The 23,616-nt window shown below is 42.2% G+C and overlaps 1 protein-coding gene across 1 annotated transcript in view; it reads left to right on the top strand.

Moving 5' to 3' along the window:
- The window catches only part of LOC141102408 (uncharacterized), a 31,944-nt gene extending 8,974 nt beyond the window's left edge, over window positions 1-22,970 (top strand). Inside the window, exons 4-6 of the mRNA XM_073591368.1 lie at window positions 14,750-15,123; window positions 17,709-17,947; window positions 22,220-22,970. Of these exons, the coding sequence (XP_073447469.1) occupies window positions 14,750-15,123; window positions 17,709-17,947; window positions 22,220-22,368 (762 nt within the window). The 3' untranslated portion in view covers window positions 22,369-22,970. The remainder of the gene's footprint in view (window positions 1-14,749; window positions 15,124-17,708; window positions 17,948-22,219) is intronic.
- The last annotated feature ends 646 nt before the right edge of the window (window positions 22,971-23,616 follow it).

Raw genomic sequence — 23,616 nt, 5'->3', positions numbered from 1 at the left:
AAATTAGCACTTTTGATTTCTCCCATAGACTTTTAAAGGATGTTCCGCGGCTTTCAAATTTGCCGCGAACACCCCAAATTGTTCGTTGTTCGGCGAACTGGTGAACAGCCAATGTTCGAGCCGAACATGAGTTCGACTCGAACTCGAAGCTCATCCCTACTCCTAAGCTGTTATAGCTGTAAAGGGTGGGCCAACTCAATATTGAACCCTACAGACTTAGGCTTGATTCACACCTATGCATTTTTAGTGCTTTTGGCATTTTGCAGATTTGCAGTACAGAACATGTTCCATAGGAAACCATGTTAATTGGACTGTAGTGTAAATCTGCAAAATGCAAAAAGCACTAAAAATGCATAGGTATGAATCCAGCCTAAGACTGGGATGCAATTAAAGTTCATGTGCGTGTAAAGGCAGGAGCCCCAAAACTTTTGGTAATATAGTGTATGTTAGAATAATTACTAGTACTATAATTGTAAGAAATATATTAATATTGTTGTTTATATAATCCCACATACAGCTCTTTAAGCAATATACATGTAGATAATGCAAATAGATCTGCTACCACTTCTAAACTACTCAACCTAACCTCCTCTTTTAACCTAACACAATGGACACAAACCACCACTCACTCCAACGGCAACACTCTCGACCTCGTATTCTCCCATCGCTGCACTCCCTGCAATCTCTCTAACACACCCTTTCCTCTCTCTGATCAAAACCTTATCCGTTTCACACTCTCCTTGTTTCCTACATCCCATGCTGCTAACCCACAAACCACTACCCGCAGGAACCTTCGCAACCTCAACCCTTCCCTTCTTCACTCTGCTACTGATGGTACTTTATGACAAAATCGCACCCCTGTCCTGCCCAGACCTAACCACTTCCATCTATAGCTCCACGTTGTCATCCTCCCTAGACGTACTTGCTCCTCTTTCTATATGCAGAACGAGACCCCATCTGCCACAACCCTGGCAAACAGATGACACCAGAAGTCTCAAGAGACACAGCCGTGCTCTTGAGCGAGCATGGCGTAAATCTAAATCCCTGCAAGACTTTACCCTCTACAAATCTGCCCTTCTCAAATACAACTCATGCCTCCACACTGCTAAACAAACCTATTACAACACTCTCATCAAAACCCTCTCATCCAAACCTCGTCAACTCTTTTCTCCCCTTAATTCCTTAGTTCACCCCCCACTGCCCCCACCCACCAACTTGCTTACCGCTCATCAGATTGCCAACCACTTCAATAGCAAAATCAACACAATTCGCAAGGAGATATCCAGCATTCAAATTCCTCCCCTACCCAACATATCAGGTCCAACACCACACTCAATACTCTCCTCCTTTTGCCCAGTTACCACAGATGAAGTTGATAAACTCCTCTCCATGGCCCACCTCACTACCTGTACCCTGGACCCTGTCCCCTCTCAATTACTGCGACCACCTTCCCACTCTAACCTCAACTCCCTAACCCACATCTTCAACCTCTCCCTCTCCAACTTTCTTTCCCCGCTCAAACATGCACTGGTTACCCCCATACTCAAAAAACCCTCACTAGACCCCACCTGTTTGAATAACTTAAGACCCATCTCCCTGCTCCCTTTTGCCTCCAAGCTCATTGAACGCCTTGTTCATGACCAAATGAGTAGCTACCTCATGGACAACAACCTTCTCGACCCCCTACAGTCTGGCTTCCGCCCACAACATTCTACTGAAACTAGATTAAAAGGAAAAAAACGCGCTTAGTCAAACAATGTTAAACATTGAAAATAAGTGATGAAAATAAAAAATCACAAATAACTCAAAACCATAAAGTGTAGTCCAAAGAGCAGCAGCTTGATGTGTGATAGCACAATTAGGATATAGAAAGAGATAAAGGAAGCCGCGCTAATAAATGGAAAGTCCGTACAATTACTTGTGGATAAATCAGTAAACAGTTCAATCTAATAAATCAAACACCAGGGTAAACCAAATCAAATCAAACGTGCCGCCACCCTAAGAGAAACCTGCTTACCAGCTGGCAAGCAAAGTCGGGCAGATGGCTTAAACCCAGCCAGGGCCTTTGCTTGTACAGAAAATCAGCTGATGGGCTAAAAGCTGGATGGTTAAATGATGCTCAGAACGCTCCTGACATCATATGACTTTGATCAGAGCCCCGGGACACAGCTATAAACAGAGGAAAGAAAACCATCCATAGCGTAATATTGTCACTAATAATTACTTAATGGATTAAGTATTGCACTTACATAAAAAGGCTTAAAAAATTGCATATAAATAGCAGAGCCCGCCGGCTGCAAACGATATCCCGTCCTCCTAACACGAAAGCGTGGTGAAGTCAGCACGTATCCTCCTCCAGACGCGTTTCGTCATAAACATCGTTATCTAAGGGGAACGGGAAGCGTGCTGAACCACCACCTTATAACAAACTACCAAGCCTCGTTCTGAGTCCCATAGGCAGAGTCTCAAGACGCCATCTTAGGCATGGGCAACCCATCCTAATTTACATGTAGTGTGTGGGAAACATTTTTTTATTGTAAATAAAAAAAAGGAAAAGAAAAGGAAAAAACTTAGCAACAAAAAGATGCCAATTCAAACTAAGTGCCAATGTTAGTAGTGCAAAAATGGCGAAAAGATCGACTTGCACTATATAAATCTTAATGAATGATAGATGTGAAAAAAATAATATATACTAAGTAGTACCAGAAAATAGATAAATATCCCAGGTGAACCCGGAACTCATAAAAATTATTAAATATATGGGATCCATAATGAATTAAATGGAAATCCAGTATATAAAGGATGAAGTGCATATTTACACACAACCAATAGTGAAAAAAATTTTTAGATTTAAAGTGTAAATAGTTCTCTGGTACGTGAAATCTCCAAACTTGAAATGCTGTGGATTCAAAGGGTTAAAACATATACACCTTATGGGTTAAACATACAGGTCGATGTTAATGCCTTTATAGACAATTCCTAGCTCCCCTGCTTGTTATATTCTGAGTTATGTTAGTAAGTTATTAATGTGTGAGGAGACTGATGGAGTGAGCTGAGGGGCGGAGAGACAGATTTGGGTGTCATCAGCTGAAAAACTATATTGAAAGCCATGGGAGGTTGTCAGCTGACCCAGGGAAGAGGTGTAGATTGAAAATAGGAGAGGTCCAAGAACAGAACCTTGGGGGATGCCGACGGAGAAAGAAAGAGGAGAGGAGGAAGTAGAATTGTAAGTGACACTGAAGGTGCGGTGGGATAGGTAGAATGAGAGCCAGTGAAGAGCACAATCACAGAGACTGAGGGAGTAACATTTTTTGAGGAGAAGGGGTGGTCAACCGTATCAAGGGGAGCCGAAAGGTCCAGAAATAGGAGTACAGAATAGTGTCCATTGGTTTTTGCCGTAAGTCATTTGTGAGTTTTAGAAGAGCAGTTTCTGTGGAGTGTTGAGGGCGAAATCCAGGCTGAAGGGGATCAAGAAGGTTATTCTTAATGAGGTGATCGCTCCATTGGTTGTAGACCAGGCGCTCAAGGAGTTTAGAGGAAAAGGGGAGCAAGGAGATAAGGCGTAGATTGTTAAGATTGGTAGGGTGCAAGGAGGGCTTTTTAAGTATGGGGGTGACCAGTGCATGTTTTAGTGCATTGCAGAAGATGCCAGAAGAGAGGGAGAGATTGAAGATGTGAGTTAGAGAATGTAGGATAGAGTGGGTAATGGCAGAGCAATACCCACTCAACATGCAGTGCCTCAGCAGGTTGCGGTGGAGCAGCCTTTTAATAGGGTCTGGGTCCTGCTTCTCCACCCAATAGGGGGTGCGCTCCCACTTGGGTTCCAGATTGCTGCTTCTTTTGCATTTGATGTTCTTTACCAATACCCAGGCAGTCCAGATGCTGGATGATTTCTCAAATGATTTGGAAAAAATGATGTCATCAACAAGGTACACTAACACAGTTTCAAAATTGAAATCTTCCCAAACACCTTTCCATGTACTGGGTGTGTTGCTCAGTCCGAAGGGCATGCGATTAAATTTGAATAGTCCCAGGGGTGTGATAAAGGCAGTCTCTTCCCAGTCTTGTTCCCTCACCGAAATTTGCTAGTAGCTGCTTATGGCTGTCTGCATGTCTGATAGGGGAGATGAGGCTAAGGCTTCATCTTTGAGGTGTTGCAATTCTTGCCAACTTCCTGTTTCTATGCCACTGCATCCACTACTTTCTCATTGAAGGAGAGGGCAGGCTGAGCTTTTATTTATTCCCTTAAGGCTCTTCTGACTGGCCCAGCCTTCATGCCCACCACAAATTAGAGTTTCAGTAGTGTGTCTGAGGCAGTTACTGTATGTTGGTACAGCCGTGTACATCCTTTTTCTCTAGGTGCTTCCACAGATTCTGGAAGGCTACCGCAAAGTGGGTGAGGCTGTCATCTTCTTGCTGCCTACGGACAAAGAACCTCCACCTTAACTCTGGAACTGTCACATCATCTCCAAACAGACCCTCCAGGCATGCTGCAATTTGTTCCAGGCAGGACTGATCTTCTCTGGTAGCACTATCACTGCTCAACGGGTATCATCCTCCAGGGAAATGGTGGCAAGCTCTGCAATCAGCCGGGTCAGAACCTGGTACAGGCGTGCAGTACCCTCTAGTCTCTCCTCTCACTAACCAAAACAAAAACATATTTGGGGGGCACACCCTAAAATGCGTTTAAATTCAAGATGCTGCTATAAGACCAACAAACAGTATAAAACAGATTACAGCGCACACTTTCAAGAATGACATTTCCTGCAAGGCTAGTTAAAAACACCTGAACGTATTAAAAAAAAATATGGGGGTTTGGTCACACTATATGGTCATATAGTGCTAAGCCCACTTACTGTGACAAAGTACCCCGAATTAGTGGGTCCTACCATAGTAATAGAATGGAAGATCCTGCGTCTCAACCATGGGAGCTAAACTCCTCTATGTGGGAGAACTGAAGGGGATTCCTCCTATGCACTGGTGGCCACTAAATAAGAGGTAATGAAGAGGGGGAAGGGTGCTCCAGCCCAAAAAAATGTGGTCAGGGTCTATTACAATATACAAAAACATATTTGGGGGGCACACCCTAAAATGCATTTAACCACTTCAGCCCCGGAAGGATTTACCCCCTTCCTGACCAGAGCACTTTTTACAATTTGGCACTGCGTCGCTTTAACTGCTAATTGCGCGGTCATGCAATGCTGTACCCAAACGAAATTTGTGTCCTTTTCTTCCCACAAATAGAGCTTTATTTTGATGGTATTTGATCACCTCTGCCGCTTTTATTTTTTGCGCTATAAACGGAAAAAGACCGAAAATTTTGAAAAAAAATGATATTTTCTACTTTTTGTTATAAAGAAAATCCATTAAAATCAATTTTAGTCATACATTTAGGCCAAAATGTATTCGGCCACATGTCTTTGGTAAAAAAAATGTCAATAAGCGTATATTTATTGGTTTGCGCAAAAGTTATAGCGCCTACAAACTAGGGTACATTTTCTGGAATTTACACAGCTTTTAGTTTATGACTGTCTATGTCATTTCATGAGGTGCTAAAATGGCAGGGCAGTACAAAACCCCCCCAAATGACCCCATTTTGGAAAGTAGACACCCCAAGGAAATTGCTGAGAGGCATGTTGAACCCATTGAATATTTTTTTTTTTTTGTCCCAAGTGATTGAATAATGACAAAAAAAAAAAAATTACAAAAAGTTGTCACTAAATGATATATTGCTCACACAGGCCATGGGCATATGTGGAATTGCACCCCAAAATACATTCAGCTGCTTCTCCTGAGTACGGGGATACCAAATGTGTGGGACTTTTTGGGAGCCTAGCCGCGTACGGGGCCCCGAAAACCAAGCACCGCCTTCAGGATTTCAAAGGGCATACATTTTTGATTTTACTCCTCACTACCTATCACAGTTTTGAAGGCCATAAAATGCCAAGATGGCACAAACCCCCCCCAAATGACCCCATTTTGGAAAGTAGACACCCCAAGCTATTTGCTGAGAGGCATGTTGAGTCCATGGAATATTTTATATTTGGACACAAGTTGCGGGAAAGTGACAATTTTTTTTTTTTTTTGCACAAAGTTGTCACTAAATGATATATTGCTCAAACATGCCATGGGCATATGTGGAATTACACCCCAAAATACATTCTGCTGCTTCTCCTGAGTACGGGGATACCACATGTGTGGGACTTTTTGGGAGCCTAGCCGCGTACGGGGCCCCGAAAACCAAGCACCGCCTTCAGGATTTCAAAGGGCATAAATTTTTGATTTTACTCCTCACTACCTATCACAGTTTTGAAGGCCATAAAATGCCAAGATGGCACAAACCCCCCCCAAATGACCCCATTTTGGAAAGTAGACACCCCAAGCTATTTGCTGAGAGGCATGTTGAGTCCATGGAATATTTTATATTTGGACACAAGTTGCGGGAAAGTGACAATTTTTTTTTTTGCACAAAGTTGGCACTAAATTATATATTGCTCACACAGGCCATGGGCTTATGTGGAATTGCACCCCAAAATACATTCTGCTGCTTCTCCTGAGTATGGGGATACCACATGTGTGGGACTTTTTGGGAGCCTAGCCGCGTACGGGGCCCCGAAAACCCAGCACCGCCTTCAGGATTTCTAAGGGCGTAAAGTTGTGATTTCACTCCTCACTACCTATCACATTTTTGAAGGACATAAAATGCCCAGATGGCACAAACCCCCCCCAAATGACCCCATTTTGGAAAGAAGACACCCCAAGCTATTTGCTGAGAGGCATGATGAGTACATGGAATATTTTATATTTTGACACAAGTTGCGGGAAAGTGACAATTTTTTTTTTTTTTTTTTTTGCACAAAGTTGTCACTAAATGATATATTGCTCAAACATGCCATGGGCATATGTGGAATTACACCCCAAAATACATTCTGCTGCTTCTCCTGAGTATGGGGATACCACATGAGTGGCACTTTTTGGGAGCCTAGCTTCATACGGGGCCCCGAAATCCAATCACCGTCTTCAGGATTTCTAAGAGCGTTAATTTTTGATTTCACTCCTTACTACCCATCACAGTTTTGAAGGCCATAAAATGCCAAGATAGCACAAAACCGCCCCAAAATGACCCCATTTTGGAAAGTAGACACCCCAAGATATTTGCTGAGAGGCATGGTGAGTATTTTGCAGCTCTCATTTGTTTTTGAAAATGAAGAAAGACAAGAAAAACGTATTTCTTTTTTTCTTTTTTCAATTTTCAAAAGTTTGTGACAAAAAGTGAGGTCTGCAAAATACTCACTATACCTCTCAGCAAATAGCTTTGGGTGTCTATTTTCCAAAATGGGGTCATTTGGGGGGGGGTTTGTGCCATCTGGGCATTACATGGCCTCCGAAACTGTGATAGGCAGTGAAGAGTGAAATCAAAAATTTACGCCCTTAGAAAGCCTGAAGGCGGTGCTTGGTTTTCGGGGTCCCCTATGCGGTTAGGCTCCCAAAAAGTCTCACACATGTGGTATCCCCATACTCAGGAGAGGCAACAGAATGTATTTTGGGGTGTAATTTCACATATTCCCATGGCATGTTTGAGCAATATATCATTTAGTGACAACTTTGTGCAAAAAAAAAAAAATAAATTTGTCTTTTTCCCGCAACTTGTGTCACAATATAAAATATTCCATGGACTCGACATGCCTCTCAGCAAATAGCTTGGGGTGTCTACTTTTCAAAATGGGGTCATTTGGGGGGGTTTTGAACTGTCCTGGCATTTTATGCACAACATTTAGAAGCTTATGTCACACATCACCCACTCTTCTAACCACTTGAAGACAAAGCCCTTTCTGACACTTTTTGTTTACATGAAAAAATTTTTTTTTTTTGCAAGAAAATTACTTTGAACCCCCAAACATTATATATTTTTTTAAAGCAAATGCCCTACAGATTAAAATGGTGGGTGTTTAATTTTTTTTTTTCACACAGTATTTGCGCAGCGATTTTTCAAACGCATTTTTTGGGGAAAAAACACACTTTTTAAAATTTTAATGCACTAAAACACACTATATTGCCCAAATGTTTGATGAAATAAAAAAGATGATCTTAGGCCGAGTACATGGATACCAAACATGACATGTTTTAAAATTGTGCACAAACATGCAGTGGCGACAAACTAAATACATTTTTAAAAGCCTTTAAAAGCCTTTACAGGTTACCACTTTAGATTTACAGAGGAGGTCTACTGCTAAAATTACTGCCCTCGATCTGACCTTCGCGGTGATACCTCACATGCATGGCGCCTTTGCGCGAGAGCAGGGGGGGACAGGGGTGCTTTTTTTTTTTTTTTTTTTTTATTAGTTTTTTGATTTTTTATCTTATTTTTAAACTGTTCCTTTCATTTTTATTTTTTTTAAATCATTTTTATTGTTATCTCAGGGAATGTAAATATCCCCTATGATAGCAATAGGTAGTGACAGGTACTCTTTTTTGAAAAAATTGGGGTCTATTAGACCCTAGATCTCTCCTCTGCCCTCAAAGCATCTGACCACACCAAGATCGGTGTGATAAAATGCTTTCCCAATTTCCCAATGGCGCTGTTTACATCCGGCGAAATCTAAGTCATGAAATGCTCGTAGCTTCCGGATTCTTAGGCCATAGAGATGTTTGGAGCCATTCTGGTCTCTGATCAGCTCTATGGTCAGCTGGCCGAATCACCGGCTGCATTCTCAGGTTCCCTGTTGGGACAGGAGAGCCAGAGAAAAACATGGAAGATGGTGGGGGGGGGCATTTCCTCCCACTGCTTGTAAAAGCAGTCTAGAGGCTAATTAGCCGCTAGGATTGCTTTTACATGAAAGCCGACCGCTGGCTGAAAAGAATGATACCAAGATGATACCTAAACCTGCAGGCATCATTCTGGTATAACCACTCAAAGTCCAGCAACATACCAGTACGTTGCTGGTCCTTGTTGGGCATATATTGTAAACTTTTTTTTCATGCAGCCTGTGGGCTGAACGAAAAAAAGATATTGATCGGTGGGTATGCCCACCATTAGAATACCTCCCTTCATCCACCCACTTCTAATGATGGGCATACATGCACCATTTATATATGCCGAAGCATGGGGGCATCCTCCCGCAAAAGGCAGGAGCAAATTGCTCCTCCACCCACTGCCCCCACGTCTCGGCATATATGCTGAAGTATGTAACTGTGGTGGTGAAATCACCTCCGACAGCGTTGGAGTCACGGCTTTATGTATCGTGGGAGCAAACGCTGTTGCTGTCAAGATAAATAAATCCGCGCTGCAACTGAATGGCGTACCTGCTAAGCAAATGATGGTTAACAAAAAACAAAGTAACATTACAGTATAACAGTAATACTTACCATACCTGCAAAGCAAATACAAAAAAAAAATAGTAAAAAATAAAACATTTAACGCAACCTGTGCCTACCTAAAATATATATATGCCGAAGCATGGGGGCATCCTCCCGCAAAAGGCAGGAGCAAATCGCTCCTCCACCCACTTCTGCCCCCACGCTTCGGCATATATGCTGAAGTATGTAACTGTGGTGGTGAAATCACCTCCGACAGCGCTGGAGTCACGGCTTTATGTATCGTGGGAGCAAACGCTGTTGCTGTCAAGATAAATAAATCCGCGCTGCAGCTGAATGGCGTACCTGAAAACAAAAAAAATGTTTAAAACACAGTAAACTATAAAAAAATTACATACCTGAAAAGCAAACATGATAAAACATAACAATAAAACATTGCAGAATAGAATACAGTAAAAAAGAGCAGAACAATAGAGAGAAAATAGAGAGAGAGAGAACAATAAAACGACAACTATTTTTGGTTTTTTTATTTTATATTTTTTTTGTGTATTTTTTTTTTTTTTACTTTTTTTTTTTTTTATAACTGTAACTTTTAAAACTGTAACGGTTCCAGGTTTGGGTCTCTCAAAATGCGATGGCATCTTGGGAGACCCTGTGGAAGTGTGTCCTAGTCTGTGCAGTGCTGTACCCTACGCTAATACTCAACTAGTGTATGGTAGCGTTCAAAACATTCACCAATGCAAAGACCAGGATTGCCAGGACAGGAGGGACAATAATACCGGGTGTCACGCCTAAATCCGCGCTTTCTGTAGACACAACATTTTCTTTGGGGGGCTCGTTGGGTAGGGGTACTCTGGAGGGCATAAGGAAAATGCCTTTCATGCAGCCGGCCTACTGCGTTTGGATTGGGAAGGTGAGGTGGAGCACTGTCTGGAAACAGAAGGGCTCTGACGATCTCTTCCTGGAATTTAAGGAAGGATCCAGTCTGTCCTGAAGCTCTGTATAGCACATGAGCGTTCAGCAAAGCCAATTGAAATAAATAAACAGACACTTTTTTGTACCAGCGTCTGGCCTTACGGGCAATTAGGTACAGCGCCAACAACTGGTCGTTGAGGTCCACCCCTCCCATATTAAGGTTGTATTCGTGGACACAGAGGGGTTTCTCCACAACACCAGTCGCCGTAGTAATTTGGGTCGTCGTGTCTGCATGAAGGGAGGTGAGAACGAAAACATTCTTCTTATCCCTCCACTTCATAGCGAGCAAATTATTATACTTGAAGCAGGCTCTCTCCCCCAGCCTAAGACGGGACTCTACAAGCCGCTGGGGAAAGCCCCGGCGATTAGGTCGCACGGTGCCACATGCTCCAATCTGCTGATCAAACAAGTGACTAAAAAGTGGCACGCTCATATAATAATTGTCCACGTACAAGTGGTACCCCTTTCCGAATAAGGGTGACACCAAGTCCCACACTATCTTGCCAGCGCTTCCTATGTAGTCAGGGCAGTTTATCGGCTCTACGTGACTATCTTTGCCCTCGTAAACCATAAATCTACATGTATAGCCTGTGGCCCTGTCACAGAGCTTATACATCTTGACCCTGTATCTGGCACGCTTGCTGGGAAGGTATTGTTTGAAGGACAAGCGGCCAGAAAACTTAATCAGGGACTCATCAATGCAGACAACTTGATGGGGGGTAAACAAGTCTGCAAAACGTTGGTTGAAGTGGTTTACGAGGGGCCGAATTTTGTAGAGCCGATCGTATGCAGGGTCTCCACGAGGACGACAGAGTTCATTGTCGTTGAAGTGCATGAACCGCAAAATCTGCTCGTATCGTGCCCTGGTCATGGAGGCAGAGAACACGGGCATATGGTGAATTGGGTCAGTGGACCAATATGACCGCAACTCACTCTTTTTGGTTATGCCCATGTTGAGGGAAAGGCCCAGAAAGATCTTAAATTCGGAGACCGTAATTGGTCTCCAATCTCTGGCAAGGGAGGACTGGGGATTAGTGGCGATGTGTTGACCAGCGTACAAATTGCTTTGGTCCACAATAGATCTATAGAGATCTTCGGTGAAAAACAGTGAATAAAAATCCAGTGGCATAAAGTCAACTGTTTCCACCTGAATTCCGGGTTGGCCAGTGAAAGGGGGAAGTACGGGTGCTGCAGAAGTGGTGGGTACCCAATTCGGATTGGCGAATGCAGCAGGAAGGGCACTATGGGCACTATGGACTTGCCACCTCGCCAGCTTGAACTGCACTTATGGGACTCGCCACGTCACCACGTGATACTGCAGTGCTGGATGTACGACCAGGGTGTACTAGGCCGCTGGTGCTTGCCAGTTCACCAGAAGGAGTAGCGGCACTAGTACCTCTCTGCTCCATACGAGAGCCCTGCGGTTCTTGCACTTCAAGGACAGAAGAAGAAGATCAGGGTCTGGTACGCCTGACCCTAGCAGGGACCACAACTCCGTCGTCAGAGCTATCTGTCATGGAGCCGCTGTCCTCTACAGGTTCGTATTCTGAGCTTGAACTTGACAGATGAGTGACTTCCTCTTCACTATCTGTCATGCTCAGAAACGTGTAGGCCTCTTCACTAGTGTACCTTCTATTTGCCATTTTGGGCTCTAAATTTAGGGGTACACTAGTGAGACTCACAGGCAAAAAAGCTCCTGACTGTCAGCGACTGATTCAAAGCGCTACCAAAAAACTGTTAGCGATCGCAGGGATCAGGCCTGACTCTGCGAACGCTGCAGTTATGTGTGCTTAGTGTTTTGTGACAGTTATCGATCGATACTGCACTTGGGTGGGCTGGGCTGGGCTGGGCCGAGGAGCAAAACGCAGGAGCTAGCAGGTATCTGGGCTGATCCCGCTAACACTGCGTTTTTTTGGGGGACCCTAAACTGCTGGGGAGTATAGATCTGATCGGATCAGATATCGATCCGTTCAGATACTATAGCACTAAGGGAGGTGTATGCTGCGTGCGTGGGTGTTAGCGGTACTGGCGCTAACCTGACGCTGCCTGGGGCGACGCAGACCTTATCTGATCCTAAAAACTTAACTTCTATCACCGGCAATTAGGGGGTTAAACCTTTATAGGGTAATAAACGGCGGGTGCCCTAAAACTGTAATAAACTACAATAAACTACAAAAAACAAACCAACTAACCAGCGTCACCTGTAACAATTATATGGTGATCGCTGGTGAAAGGGTTAACTAGGGGGCAATCAAGGGGTTAAAACCTTTAGTAGGTAGTATATGGGGGTCCCTGTCGCTATAAAACACTGAGAGCAAACCTATATACTTACCTCCCTAACTAGCGTCACCTGTGTCACTAATACAGCGATCAGAAAAACGATCGCTTAGTGACACTGGCGACGGGGGGTGATCACGGGGTTAAAACTTTATTAGGGGGGTTAGGGGGGTACCCTGGACCTAAAGGGGGGTACCCTAGACCTAAAGGGGGCTAACCTAACTGCCCTAACACTTGTAACTGACACAAACTGACACCAATGCAATAAATCAGAAAAAAAAACAACCTGCTATTGGTGTCAGAGTGACAGGGGGTACAGGGGGGTGATCAGGGGGTGACTGGGGGGTGACAGGGGGGTGACAAGTGTGCCTGCGTGTTCTACTGTTAGTGTAGTGTTGGTGCACTTACTTGGATGTCTTCTCTCCTCTGCGCCGGACGAAAAGACCGGTTTGAGGAGAGATGACATCACTTCCTCCGCTTCTGTTTACATTCACAGAAGCCGAGGAAGCTTGTCATTGGCCAGGAGCGATCGCGAGGGGGGGGGCCACGAATGAGTGGCCTCCCCCTCACCTTTGATCGACCCTGACCTCGATCCGACCGCCTCTGGCACCGGGGGGGGGTCCGATCGGACCCCCCACCCACGGGCAGGCAAGGACGTACAGGTAAGCCCTTTTGCCTGCCCGTGCCGCTCTGTCGACGTATATAGTCGTGCGGCGGTCGGCAACTGGTTAAATTCAAGATGGTGCTGCTATAAGACCAACAAACAGTACAAAACAGATTACAGCGCATACATTCAAGAATGACATTTCCTGCAAGGCTAGTTAAAAACACCTGAACATATTCAAAAAAATACGGGGGTTTGGTCACACTATATGGTCATATAGTGCTAAGCCCACTTACTGCGACAAAGTACCCCTAATTAGTGGGTCTCCTCTCACTAAGACAGGGAGATATTGGAACAATTAAACTTTGGCACTTAATGTATAGAGGGATGTTGATACCCTCCTTTTTCTACGGGCAATTTTCTCTGTTTTTGTAATGGTAAATATTTTTTCAAATAAAAATTAAAAAAAAAAACAAAAAAAACTTTCGCACCAGGGCCAAGGCCGCTTCCAACAGTGCCATGATAGTCCCTGTTCCCCCTTCCGCACCAGCAGCAAAGAGGGGCATATCCTGCCACCAAGTGTTAGGTCTAGTGTAGTGTGCTAGGCAGTAAACACACAGAATCCTGGTTTGCAAAGATCGATGGATGGAAACAGCAGGTTAACAACACAAACAGGCTTGGCAGGGAGGCTCACCCGTCCGGTGTCACTTACAACTGTGCAGCAGAGAGACAACAATCTGAGGACAAGGGATGCTGACAGTATCTGACAAGAGGAGTGATTTGTAGTCTTGTTGGTATAACCCAAAAGGAAAGCTTCCAGAGGAGGTAGGCATGATCCCTACTCTCTCTCTACTACACCGGAACCTCTCCCTATCACTGGCACTGTCCCTGACAGGTGGGGAATCTGTCCCTACCCTGTCCACTCGCATAAAGTGTGCCAAACCCAGAGGTCAGAGTCTTAAATAGACTCAGCTTGACCTAAGATAGCCGCTAGGGTCACATGAGGCATGTGTATCCAATTGGATCACTGCCCTGGGTGATCAAGGAAGTCATAGAGAAACCCAGTTACTTTCAACTTCCTCTCCCATCTGAATTCCCACTGAGGTCGAGTGCCACCTGCAGTGGAGAATACAGACTGCACCTGAATACAGGTACACTGTGTCAAAGACAGCAGAAAGGTCTAATTTTAAGTGTACAGAGTAATGGCTAATAGTTTTAGCTGGTACTGAAATTCCAAGTTATACTATGTCAATAGTATCCAAAATATCCACGGTATCCCAGCCAGTCTGTTCAGTCTATAGCAAAATAAAAAGTGGAATGTTTAGGTCCATTATTTTTCCATTTCAGATTATTTTATTTAGGAATATGGAACTGTTTATGTGTTTTACATTTACTGTATTTTAAATTGGTCCATTGTAGTGTTACAAAACTCTCTTATGTCAAGGGGTATTTTACATTTGGATTAATCTCATATTGTAGTAGACCAATGCTTTATAAAGCGACCACTTAGTCAGTCTAAAGTGTGCACCCAATAAGTTGTTTTGTTTATTTTTCTTTCTTTCTTTTTTTTTTTTACAGCACGATGAGAATGGGAAGTCATACTATAAAAACACCATTTATGGAACCATCCCCAACACCAACGTCCATCGTGTTGAGATCCCAGTGAAATGCGAATTGGACAGCAACCAGACCCTCAACTTCAACCTGTTCCCGCAAATTGCTAGTTCTGTTTCTAGAGGAGGCAACTTCAACGTCTCACTGAAACTCTACAAGAGTGACAGCTTCACTGAACCAATTACAGAGTTCCCAGTTGAAGTTGACCTTCACAGTATCCTTTATGTGGAGTTGGTGGTTGAGTCACATGACAAGGATCTGCAGATACTTGCTGAACATGTCAAATCATCTCCAATATTAAATGGCACAGAGAAATCCTACAACATCATCCAGCATGGGTAAGAATTACATATTTTTAAGATAGGAAAGGTACAGGTTACAGCCTAGTTTAAGGACTGGGGTATCTGGGGCCCAAATGAGGAAACGAAATTGAGGGCCCACTCTGGGGAAAGGCTGTGGGAAGTGGGTGTGGCTTAGTAAAAGGTTGGTATGGTTAATAGGTATAGTTTATCAACAGATTTATTCTTAACATTCTGCAATAAGGACAGTTAAAAAAAAACATGTCATAGGTAAGGTTGTGTTTCAGTCTTCCAACAGCCGAACCTACCCTATTACTGTGGCTACTTCCAAAAGACTGCTATGGTGCAAGGTGCAATTGACAAAAGAGGGCCAGATAGTCATCTTAGTAGTCCATATGAATTTATTGTTGATGCAATTGCGACACGCCGAAGAATAATGTACCCAACACATTTTGGGGTCAGAAATGACTTTTTTTATCAGGACTGAAACCAGATCTATCAATAATCATGATAAATATGAAAAAAAGTCCATCATGGTCATAAATAGCTGAAATAAGAGTATTACCACTCAGAAAATCCAGAAACTGCAGTGCTAAAAAGGAAAAATCAATAATCAAGGTAGATAAGAAAAAAATCATTATGGTCCTAAATAGTAAAAAAAAAAAAAAAAAAAAGAGTATTACTACTCATAAATTCCATCACAAATATAGAGTAAATGTAGCACCCTCACAGTTGCTAGTATAGGTAAATTTTGTTTGGCTCCCTTGTAAACAGAGGAGCATGGGTTAATTGAGTTTAGGAGACTAGGCAGTGCTTCACAGGCTGTGGCTCTGTTACCTCTCCCTGTCTTCTGGAACTCACTGGAAACTTCCAGAACATAGTGGGCGGAGGGACAGAGGCTGCAGTCTAACTATATATGGAGTTTCCACCAATCCCTGGGAGGCAGACCTAGAAGATGGGGAAGCAGCCCATAAATATTCTGAAGCCAGGCAGTCTGAGAGCAGGGTCCAGGGTCCAGTCGCCTGGGGGTGACCCCTGTGCTGGGAGAAGGAGTGAGAGAAGAGGAAAGAGAGAGAGAAGAAGCTCCAGGACATCACTTGATAGGGAAAACCCAGAACTCAAGGGTTTCCAATAACACATTGACTGCTGAACCACATTAAAAAAGATGTATTTAATATGCAAGCCTATAGTTTTAGCCATAGGCAGGGGAGCAAACAATTATAGTACATGGTTATATGTTCAAAATAATTGCTCTGCCCAAGCTGAGAGCCTCATAGTACAATTTATACATTCTGAAGGGGGTGGCATCTTGAATGGGACTCTTTGGTGATATTCATTGATAAACAGATGGTCATTTAACATACACGTCACTTCCCCAGCTCCGTGGGCAACCAAGAGATAGACATTTTCACAGATGAAGGTGTGACTGTCATTTGAGCACAACCAAAACAGTTGTTACATCATATGACTGCTGATATATTTGTACCAAGTATATCTGCTTAGTCAGAAACACATGTTTTGATACTTATAACTAAATGTTTAATGATTTTATGCATGTAGAAAATGCATTTGTTGCAAAACAGTGAAAGTAATTAATAGGGGTGTGACTCAAATTACTAATGCGGATAATGAAACGTTCAGGATTAGAGAATTTATAACATGCAATTCCTCTTATGTAGTCTATCTTTTATGGTGCCCGTGTGGGCTATTTTATGTGGGCCGCACGAAGAGATTACTGAGAGTGCGAATCGCAGAACATTTAGCTAACATCCAAAAGGGTTTCCAATACCACAGTGTGTCTCTCCACTTCAAGGAGAAACACAATCAGGACCCAAGTCTTTTACAATTCTGTGGTGTGGATGTAGTTTATCAGTCCTGGAGAGGATCCAATCGGGTTAGGGATCTTTCTCCTAAAATGTTTGTTCCCTAGAGGTATGAACATAGAACTGGACCTCAACTGCTTCATCAGTAACAGCTAACTATTTTAAACATATGGGCATAGTTTAGAAGTCAGGGGGACACATAATGGGTACATTATTGGTCCATCCACAATTTTTTCACTATTGTTGAGATATCCACAAATTATTTATATATTTTTTCATTATTGTTGAGATATTAGAATGCAGTTTGCACATACATATATTATACACATTAATTAAATAGTGGTATCACGGATTTACAATGGTCACTTTTCACGAGAGACTATGTCACACATGGGGAAATTGAGAGACGTGTATGATATAATGTAGTAGTTCATATTTAAATATGATTGCACACTTATAATGTCATATTATGATTTGCACTGTACTTATGTCTTTTATGCTTACACCTTCATGCATGTGTATTTGTATATGCAGATGTCTATATACATGCATGTTTTTCACTAGGAATTATTTCAGAGGCGACTTGCAAAACAACTTCTGTATAGAAGTCAATGCAAGTCGCCTGAAGTCGCCCCAGAAATACTACAGGAACCGTTTTCTAAGTTGGAGCGACTTGCGTCGCTCCTATTAGAACGGTTCCGTAGTACAGAACGGGAGGCGACTTGTCAGTCAGCTAGGTCGCCTGACAAGTCGCCCCTGTGTGAACCGGCAATTATGTTTTTCATGATTTTTTTTTTCCAGGTGTCTCCAGGACTCTACCTTGCAGACCTATCCGACTACAGACAGGCGATTGCAGAGATTCAGCTTTCACCTATTCAAGTTTAAAGATGTCCCGGGAGTTTATCTCTCCTGCGATGTTGTCATCTGCCACAATCGAACTTCTGCAAACCGCTGTGCTCAAGGCTGCCTTTCCTCAAGACAAAAGCGTGATATTCACAACTCAGATTCAGCCAGTTTGGCTGCGGGTCCCATCCTCCTCAGTAAGTTAAATCAATTTTCCAAATTCCTCTCCATATCTTTATTCTGTGTTGCCATAAAGCTGAACTCCAGTTGTGATTTTTTATTGCTTAGTTACAGGCGGGTCAAGTCCTGGGAAAAAAAGTGTGGGAACTCACCCAAGACCCCCCCCCCACACCTCAAAAATAAAAAGTGTGTGTGTATATATATATATATATATATATATATATACACACATATACATACACACACAAAAGGGGATGCTGATAAGTATTGAGCCTTACCCAGGTATGCAATATTTATACTTACATTACCTGCAGGAACACATGGGAACGGCGTTCCTGTATTTTTTCCACAGCAGGAACAACGTTCCCTTTGTGCTGTGGCTGCAGCAGCGCCCAGGGCCGATCCTGGGAGGCTTAGGTGCAGTATTGAGCCTTACTGAGAAAGAATTGAACTAGGTAGCTGTAAATTGCAGGGTTTACTGGCCGATTTGTCTATATTCAATGGTGCAAAAATCAACTACCTATGATTTTAACTTATCTTTCTTTTTCAGGTCAAAAGTGAACATGGCAGCACCTCCAGAAAAAAAATCAATGTGGAAGAGTGTAGGACCATAATCAAGTTCCTGTTTCTCCAAGGGAAAGACCACTGTCAACCAAAGTTTGTAACATTTCATCATGGATCTGCTTCGCACCTTTCCCCTGGAGAAACAGGAACTTGATTATGGCCCTATTCTCTTCCACATTGAATTTTGAGGTACTGCCATGTTCACTTTGGACCTGAAAAAGACAGATAAGTTAAAATCATAGGTAGTTGATTTTGCACCATTGAATAGAGAAAATTGGCCAGCACAAATTTCTTCCCACCACCATAAAGGCCAATAACCAACACCCAGAAAAGATGTCCTTTTACCCGAGGTCAAGGACCCCTTGAGAACAAGCAGGTCATAGGGGCTTTTGGGGACTTTCTCCCTGAAACGGTGCTTCAGCTTATTTCAACCAATCACAAGAACGCCTCAGAATATCTCATGATAGATACCACTGACTGAAAAAGTGTAATAAATATGAATAGAAAAAAAACAAATGTATAGAAAAGATTTATGCGCATGTCAACAACAAGCAATCCCGGGCAGGGAAGATGGCATCCGCTTCCACTTCCGGGTGATGCGATCAGTACAGTTGTCCTCATTTAAAAATTTCCTCCATACTCCTGCCTTGGTGACAACCATAAAATATTCAATTACCCTTCACTTTCTGTCTTGATGACCATGGTCATCAGAAAAAAAAAAAAATAATAAGAATTGATATATTAACCCTTTCATGCCTAAGCCTTTTTCTGACATTTGTTGCTTACAAGTTAAAATCCATATTTTTTGCTAGAAAACTACTTAGAACCCCAAATCATTATATATATATATATATATATATATATATATATATATATATATATACAGTCAGGTCCATAAATATTGGGACATCGACACAATTCTAATCTTTTTGGCTCCATACACCACCACAATGGATTTGAAATGAAACAAACAAGATGTGCTTTAACTGCAGACTTCCAGCTTTAATTTGAGGGTATTTGCATCCAAATCAGGTGAACGGTGTAGGAATTACAACAGTTTGTATATGTGCCTCCCACTTTTTAAGGGACCAAAAGTAATGGGACAGATTAACAATCATCCATCAAACTTTTACTTTTTAATACTTGGTTGCAAATCCATTGCAGTCAATTACAGCCTGAAGTCTGGAACACATAGACATCACCAGACGCTGGGTTTCATCCCTGGTGATGCTCTGCCAGGCCTCTACTGCATCTGTCTTCAGTTCCTGCTTGTTCTTGGGGCATTTTCCCTTCAGTTTGTCTTCAGCAAGTGAAATGCATGCTCAATCGGATTCAGGTCAGGTGATTGACTTGGCCATTGCATAACATTCCACTTCTTCCCCATAAAAAAACTCTTTGGTTGCTTTCGCAGTATGCTTTGTCCATTGCACTGTGAAGTGCCGTCCAATGAGTTCTGAAGCATTTTGCTGAATATGAGCAGATAATATTGCCCGAAACACTTCAGAATTCATCCTGCTGCTTTTGTCAGCAGTCACATCATCAATAAATACAAGAGAACCAGTTCCATTGGCAGCCATACATGCCCTCGCCATGATACTACCACCACCATGCTTCACTGATGAGGTGGTATGTTTTGGATCATGAGCAGTTCCTTTCCTTCTCCATACTCTTCTCTTCCCATCACTCTGGTACAAGTTGATCTTGGACTCATCTGTCCATAAGATGTTGTTCCAGAACTGTGAAGGCTTTTTTAGATGTTGTTTGGCAAACTCTAATCTGACCTTCCTGTTTTTGAGGCTCACCAATGGTTTACATCTTGTGGTGAACCCTCTGTATTCACTCTGGTGAAGTCTTCTCTTGATTGTTGACTTTGGCACACATACACCTACCTCCTGGAGAGTGTTCTTGATCTGGCCAACTGTTGTGAAGGGTGTTTTCTTTACCAGGGAAAGAATTCTTCGGTCATCCACCACAGTTGTTTTCCGTGGTGTTCTGGGTCTTTTGGTGTTGCTGAGCTCACTGGTGCGTTCTTTCTTTTTAAGGATGTTCCAAACAGTTGATTTGGCCACACCTAATGTTTTTGCTATCTCTCTGATGGGTTTGTTTTGTTTTTCAGCCTAATGATGGCTTGCTTCACTGATAGTGACAGCTCTTTGGATCTCATATTGAGAGTTGACAGCAAACGATTCCAAATGCAAATAGCACACTTGAAATTAACTCTGGACCTTTTATCTGCTCCTTGTAAATGGTATAATGAGGGAATAACACACACCTGGCCATGGAACAGCTGAGCAGCCAATTGTCCCATTACTTTTGGTCCCTTAAAAAGTGGGAGGCACATATACAAACTGTTGTAATTCCTACACTGCTCGCCTGATTGGATGTAAATACCCTCAAATTAAAGCTGAAAGCCTGCAGTTAAAGCACATCTTGCTCATTTAATTTCAAATCCATTGTAGTGGTGTATAGAGCCAAAAAGATTAGAATTGTGTTGATGTTCCAATATTTATGGACCTGACTGTATATATATATATATATATATATATATATATATATATTTATATATTAGCAGAGAGCCTAGAGAATAAAATGGCGATTGTTGCAATATTTTATGTCAGACGATATTTGCGCAGCAGCCTTTCAAGCTCAATTTTTTGGGAAAAAAGACACTTTCATGAATTAAATAAAAACAAAACCGTGAAGTTAGCCCAATTTTTTTCTATAATGTGAAAGATGATGTTACGCCGAGTAAATAGATACCTAACATGTCACACTTTGAAATTGCGCAACTCGTGGAATGGAGACAAACTACGGTACTTAAAAAGCTCCATAGGCGACACTTTAAAAAAAAATGAACGGTTACCAGGTTAGAGTTACGGAGGAGGTCTTTTGCTAGAATTATTGCTCTCACTCTGACGATTGCGCCAATACCTCACACGTGTTATTTGAACACCGTTTACATATGTGGGCGTGACTTGCGCATGCGGTTTCTTTGCTGCACGCACTCGCGGGGACGGGGGCGCTTTAAAAAAAAAAATTTACTTTTTTTTTCTTATTTATTTTATTTTTTATTTTTTACATGTCACTTATCACTTAAAAAACTTTTATTGCTGTCACAAGCAATGTAAACATCCTTTGTGACAGTAATAGGTGGTGACAGGTACTCTTTATGGAAGGATCGGGGGTCTAAAAGACCCCAAATCTCTTCTTTGCACTTTAAAGTATTTAGATCGCAAAAAAAGGTGACTCTGAATACTGTAATTTTTTTTAAATCGGGCGCCATTGGCAGCTGAGTGAACCGGAAGTGATGAAGTGACGTGACTTCCGTCTTTTTACATAGGAGACTGGCTTTGTTCCAGCCTCAGCCTAGCCGGCAGAAGTGCCGAATCGTGGATCGGGTCTCCAGGTGGGACATGAGGCCCGGGAAGAGCGGCAGGAGGGGGGGACGTCTTCTCCCGCTCCTTTAGGATAACAGCCTAGCAGCTTTTAGCTGCATCGGTTGTTATCCCTAAAGAGCCAACCGCCTGCTCTAAAAAACAGGACCGGGGTGATGCCTGCAGATGCAGGTATAACCCCTTAAAGCCGAGGCCGCAAATGTGCCTAGGGGGGGATAAGAACCCAAATGTGGACAGCGATAAGAACCCTTTAACCCCTCACCCTTCTATACCAAAGAAAAAATTAGTTGGATTTACACCCTAAATTAATAATGTTCTCTCTTTCCGCAGATAAAAATAAGTCCAGTCCAGGCGTGCCACCCTCGCTTTTCGTGGCCGCGGTCTGTGTTGTCGGGGTCATGGCAGTGATGGGCCTCGTGGTACAGAGACGTTACTATAAGAAGCAGCAATACATAAAGTTACACAACGGCAATGAGTGACCGAGCCCTGAAGGGGTCACTAAATCCTGGGATGGGACAAGGACTGCGCAGGAAGGGCAATGAGCAATGTGCCAATGTATGCATTTACTTTTGTGTCTTCTGTGTCTTTGATAATTCGTTTGGAATTAATTATTTCTGATCAGAATTTATTTATTAATTTGCTCATTTCTAAGAGAATTTATTATTACATTCATCTAATCACAAAAATGCTAAAAAAAAAATTACAATGTATTAAAAATGGGACATTATGTGAATAAAGATTATGGATATAAACATTTAAAAAAAATAATAATAATTTTGCTCTTTACAAATGTACTCTTATGATTCGCAACTGCCAAAATGTAGCCTAGTTTGTTTAAATTTTGTTTTTAGTCTGTTCATGTCATCTCCAGCAGTATGAGACCCTGCAGTACCAGCAAGTGATCACTAGGAGGCTTACCACCATCGGGATAATGGTCATAGTCATTATTTGACTTATAATTTTGTAAAAAATCAAAGCATAATTGTAAGATGATCATGCATCAGTAGATTGTAGTTATAAATGTAATGCAATTAAATGAGATTCAAATAAAAATAAATCATAAGCATAAAAATAACTTGTTGTCTGTTTACTAATAAATTATTACTAATAATATAGACCTTTTAGAAACCTGCTGATTCTGTGTGTCATTTAAAGGTTAACAGTAATAGTTTGGAGCTAATTTTATTCAGTTTAGTTTCAGATCAATGTTTTATATTATTTTACGTGTGACTTGTTTTTTTTTTTTTTTTGATCATTGGTTATGCACCTAATTACACTCTTGGGGAGTGTTTATAAAAATAATAGATTTATGAAAAAAAATTGCTGTTCACGCATCAAAACTGCATGTAAATTCACTCTGTGCAAAATGGGTCAAAACTGAATGCTCTAAAGTCCCATACACACTATTAGATTTTCTGCAGATTTTTGTCTTCAGATTTACCAAAACTATATAATATGAGGTCAAACCTTAGGAGTTTAAATTTGTATGCAATCAGGCCGGCCCTTGCACTATATGGTTTTGGTAAATTTGAAGACAAAAATCTGCAGAAAACCGAATAGTGTGAATGGGGCCTTAGGCAAACATTTCTGAAGATAAAATGTGTGACTGAGGAAAATTCAGCAGTATAGCCACTAGATGGAGATGAGGAGCATACTTACCCACTTGACCTCCGGAAGATTTCCTGACCAGGCCATTCTTTGCAATACGGCACTGCGTTATTTCAATT

Source organism: Aquarana catesbeiana, linkage group LG07, assembly GCF_042186555.1.
Source record: "Aquarana catesbeiana isolate 2022-GZ linkage group LG07, ASM4218655v1, whole genome shotgun sequence".
Classification (NCBI taxonomy): domain Eukaryota; kingdom Metazoa; phylum Chordata; class Amphibia; order Anura; family Ranidae; genus Aquarana; species Aquarana catesbeiana.
Note: the sequence above shows the minus strand (reverse complement) of the source record. Positions and strands in the feature narration are given on the sequence as shown.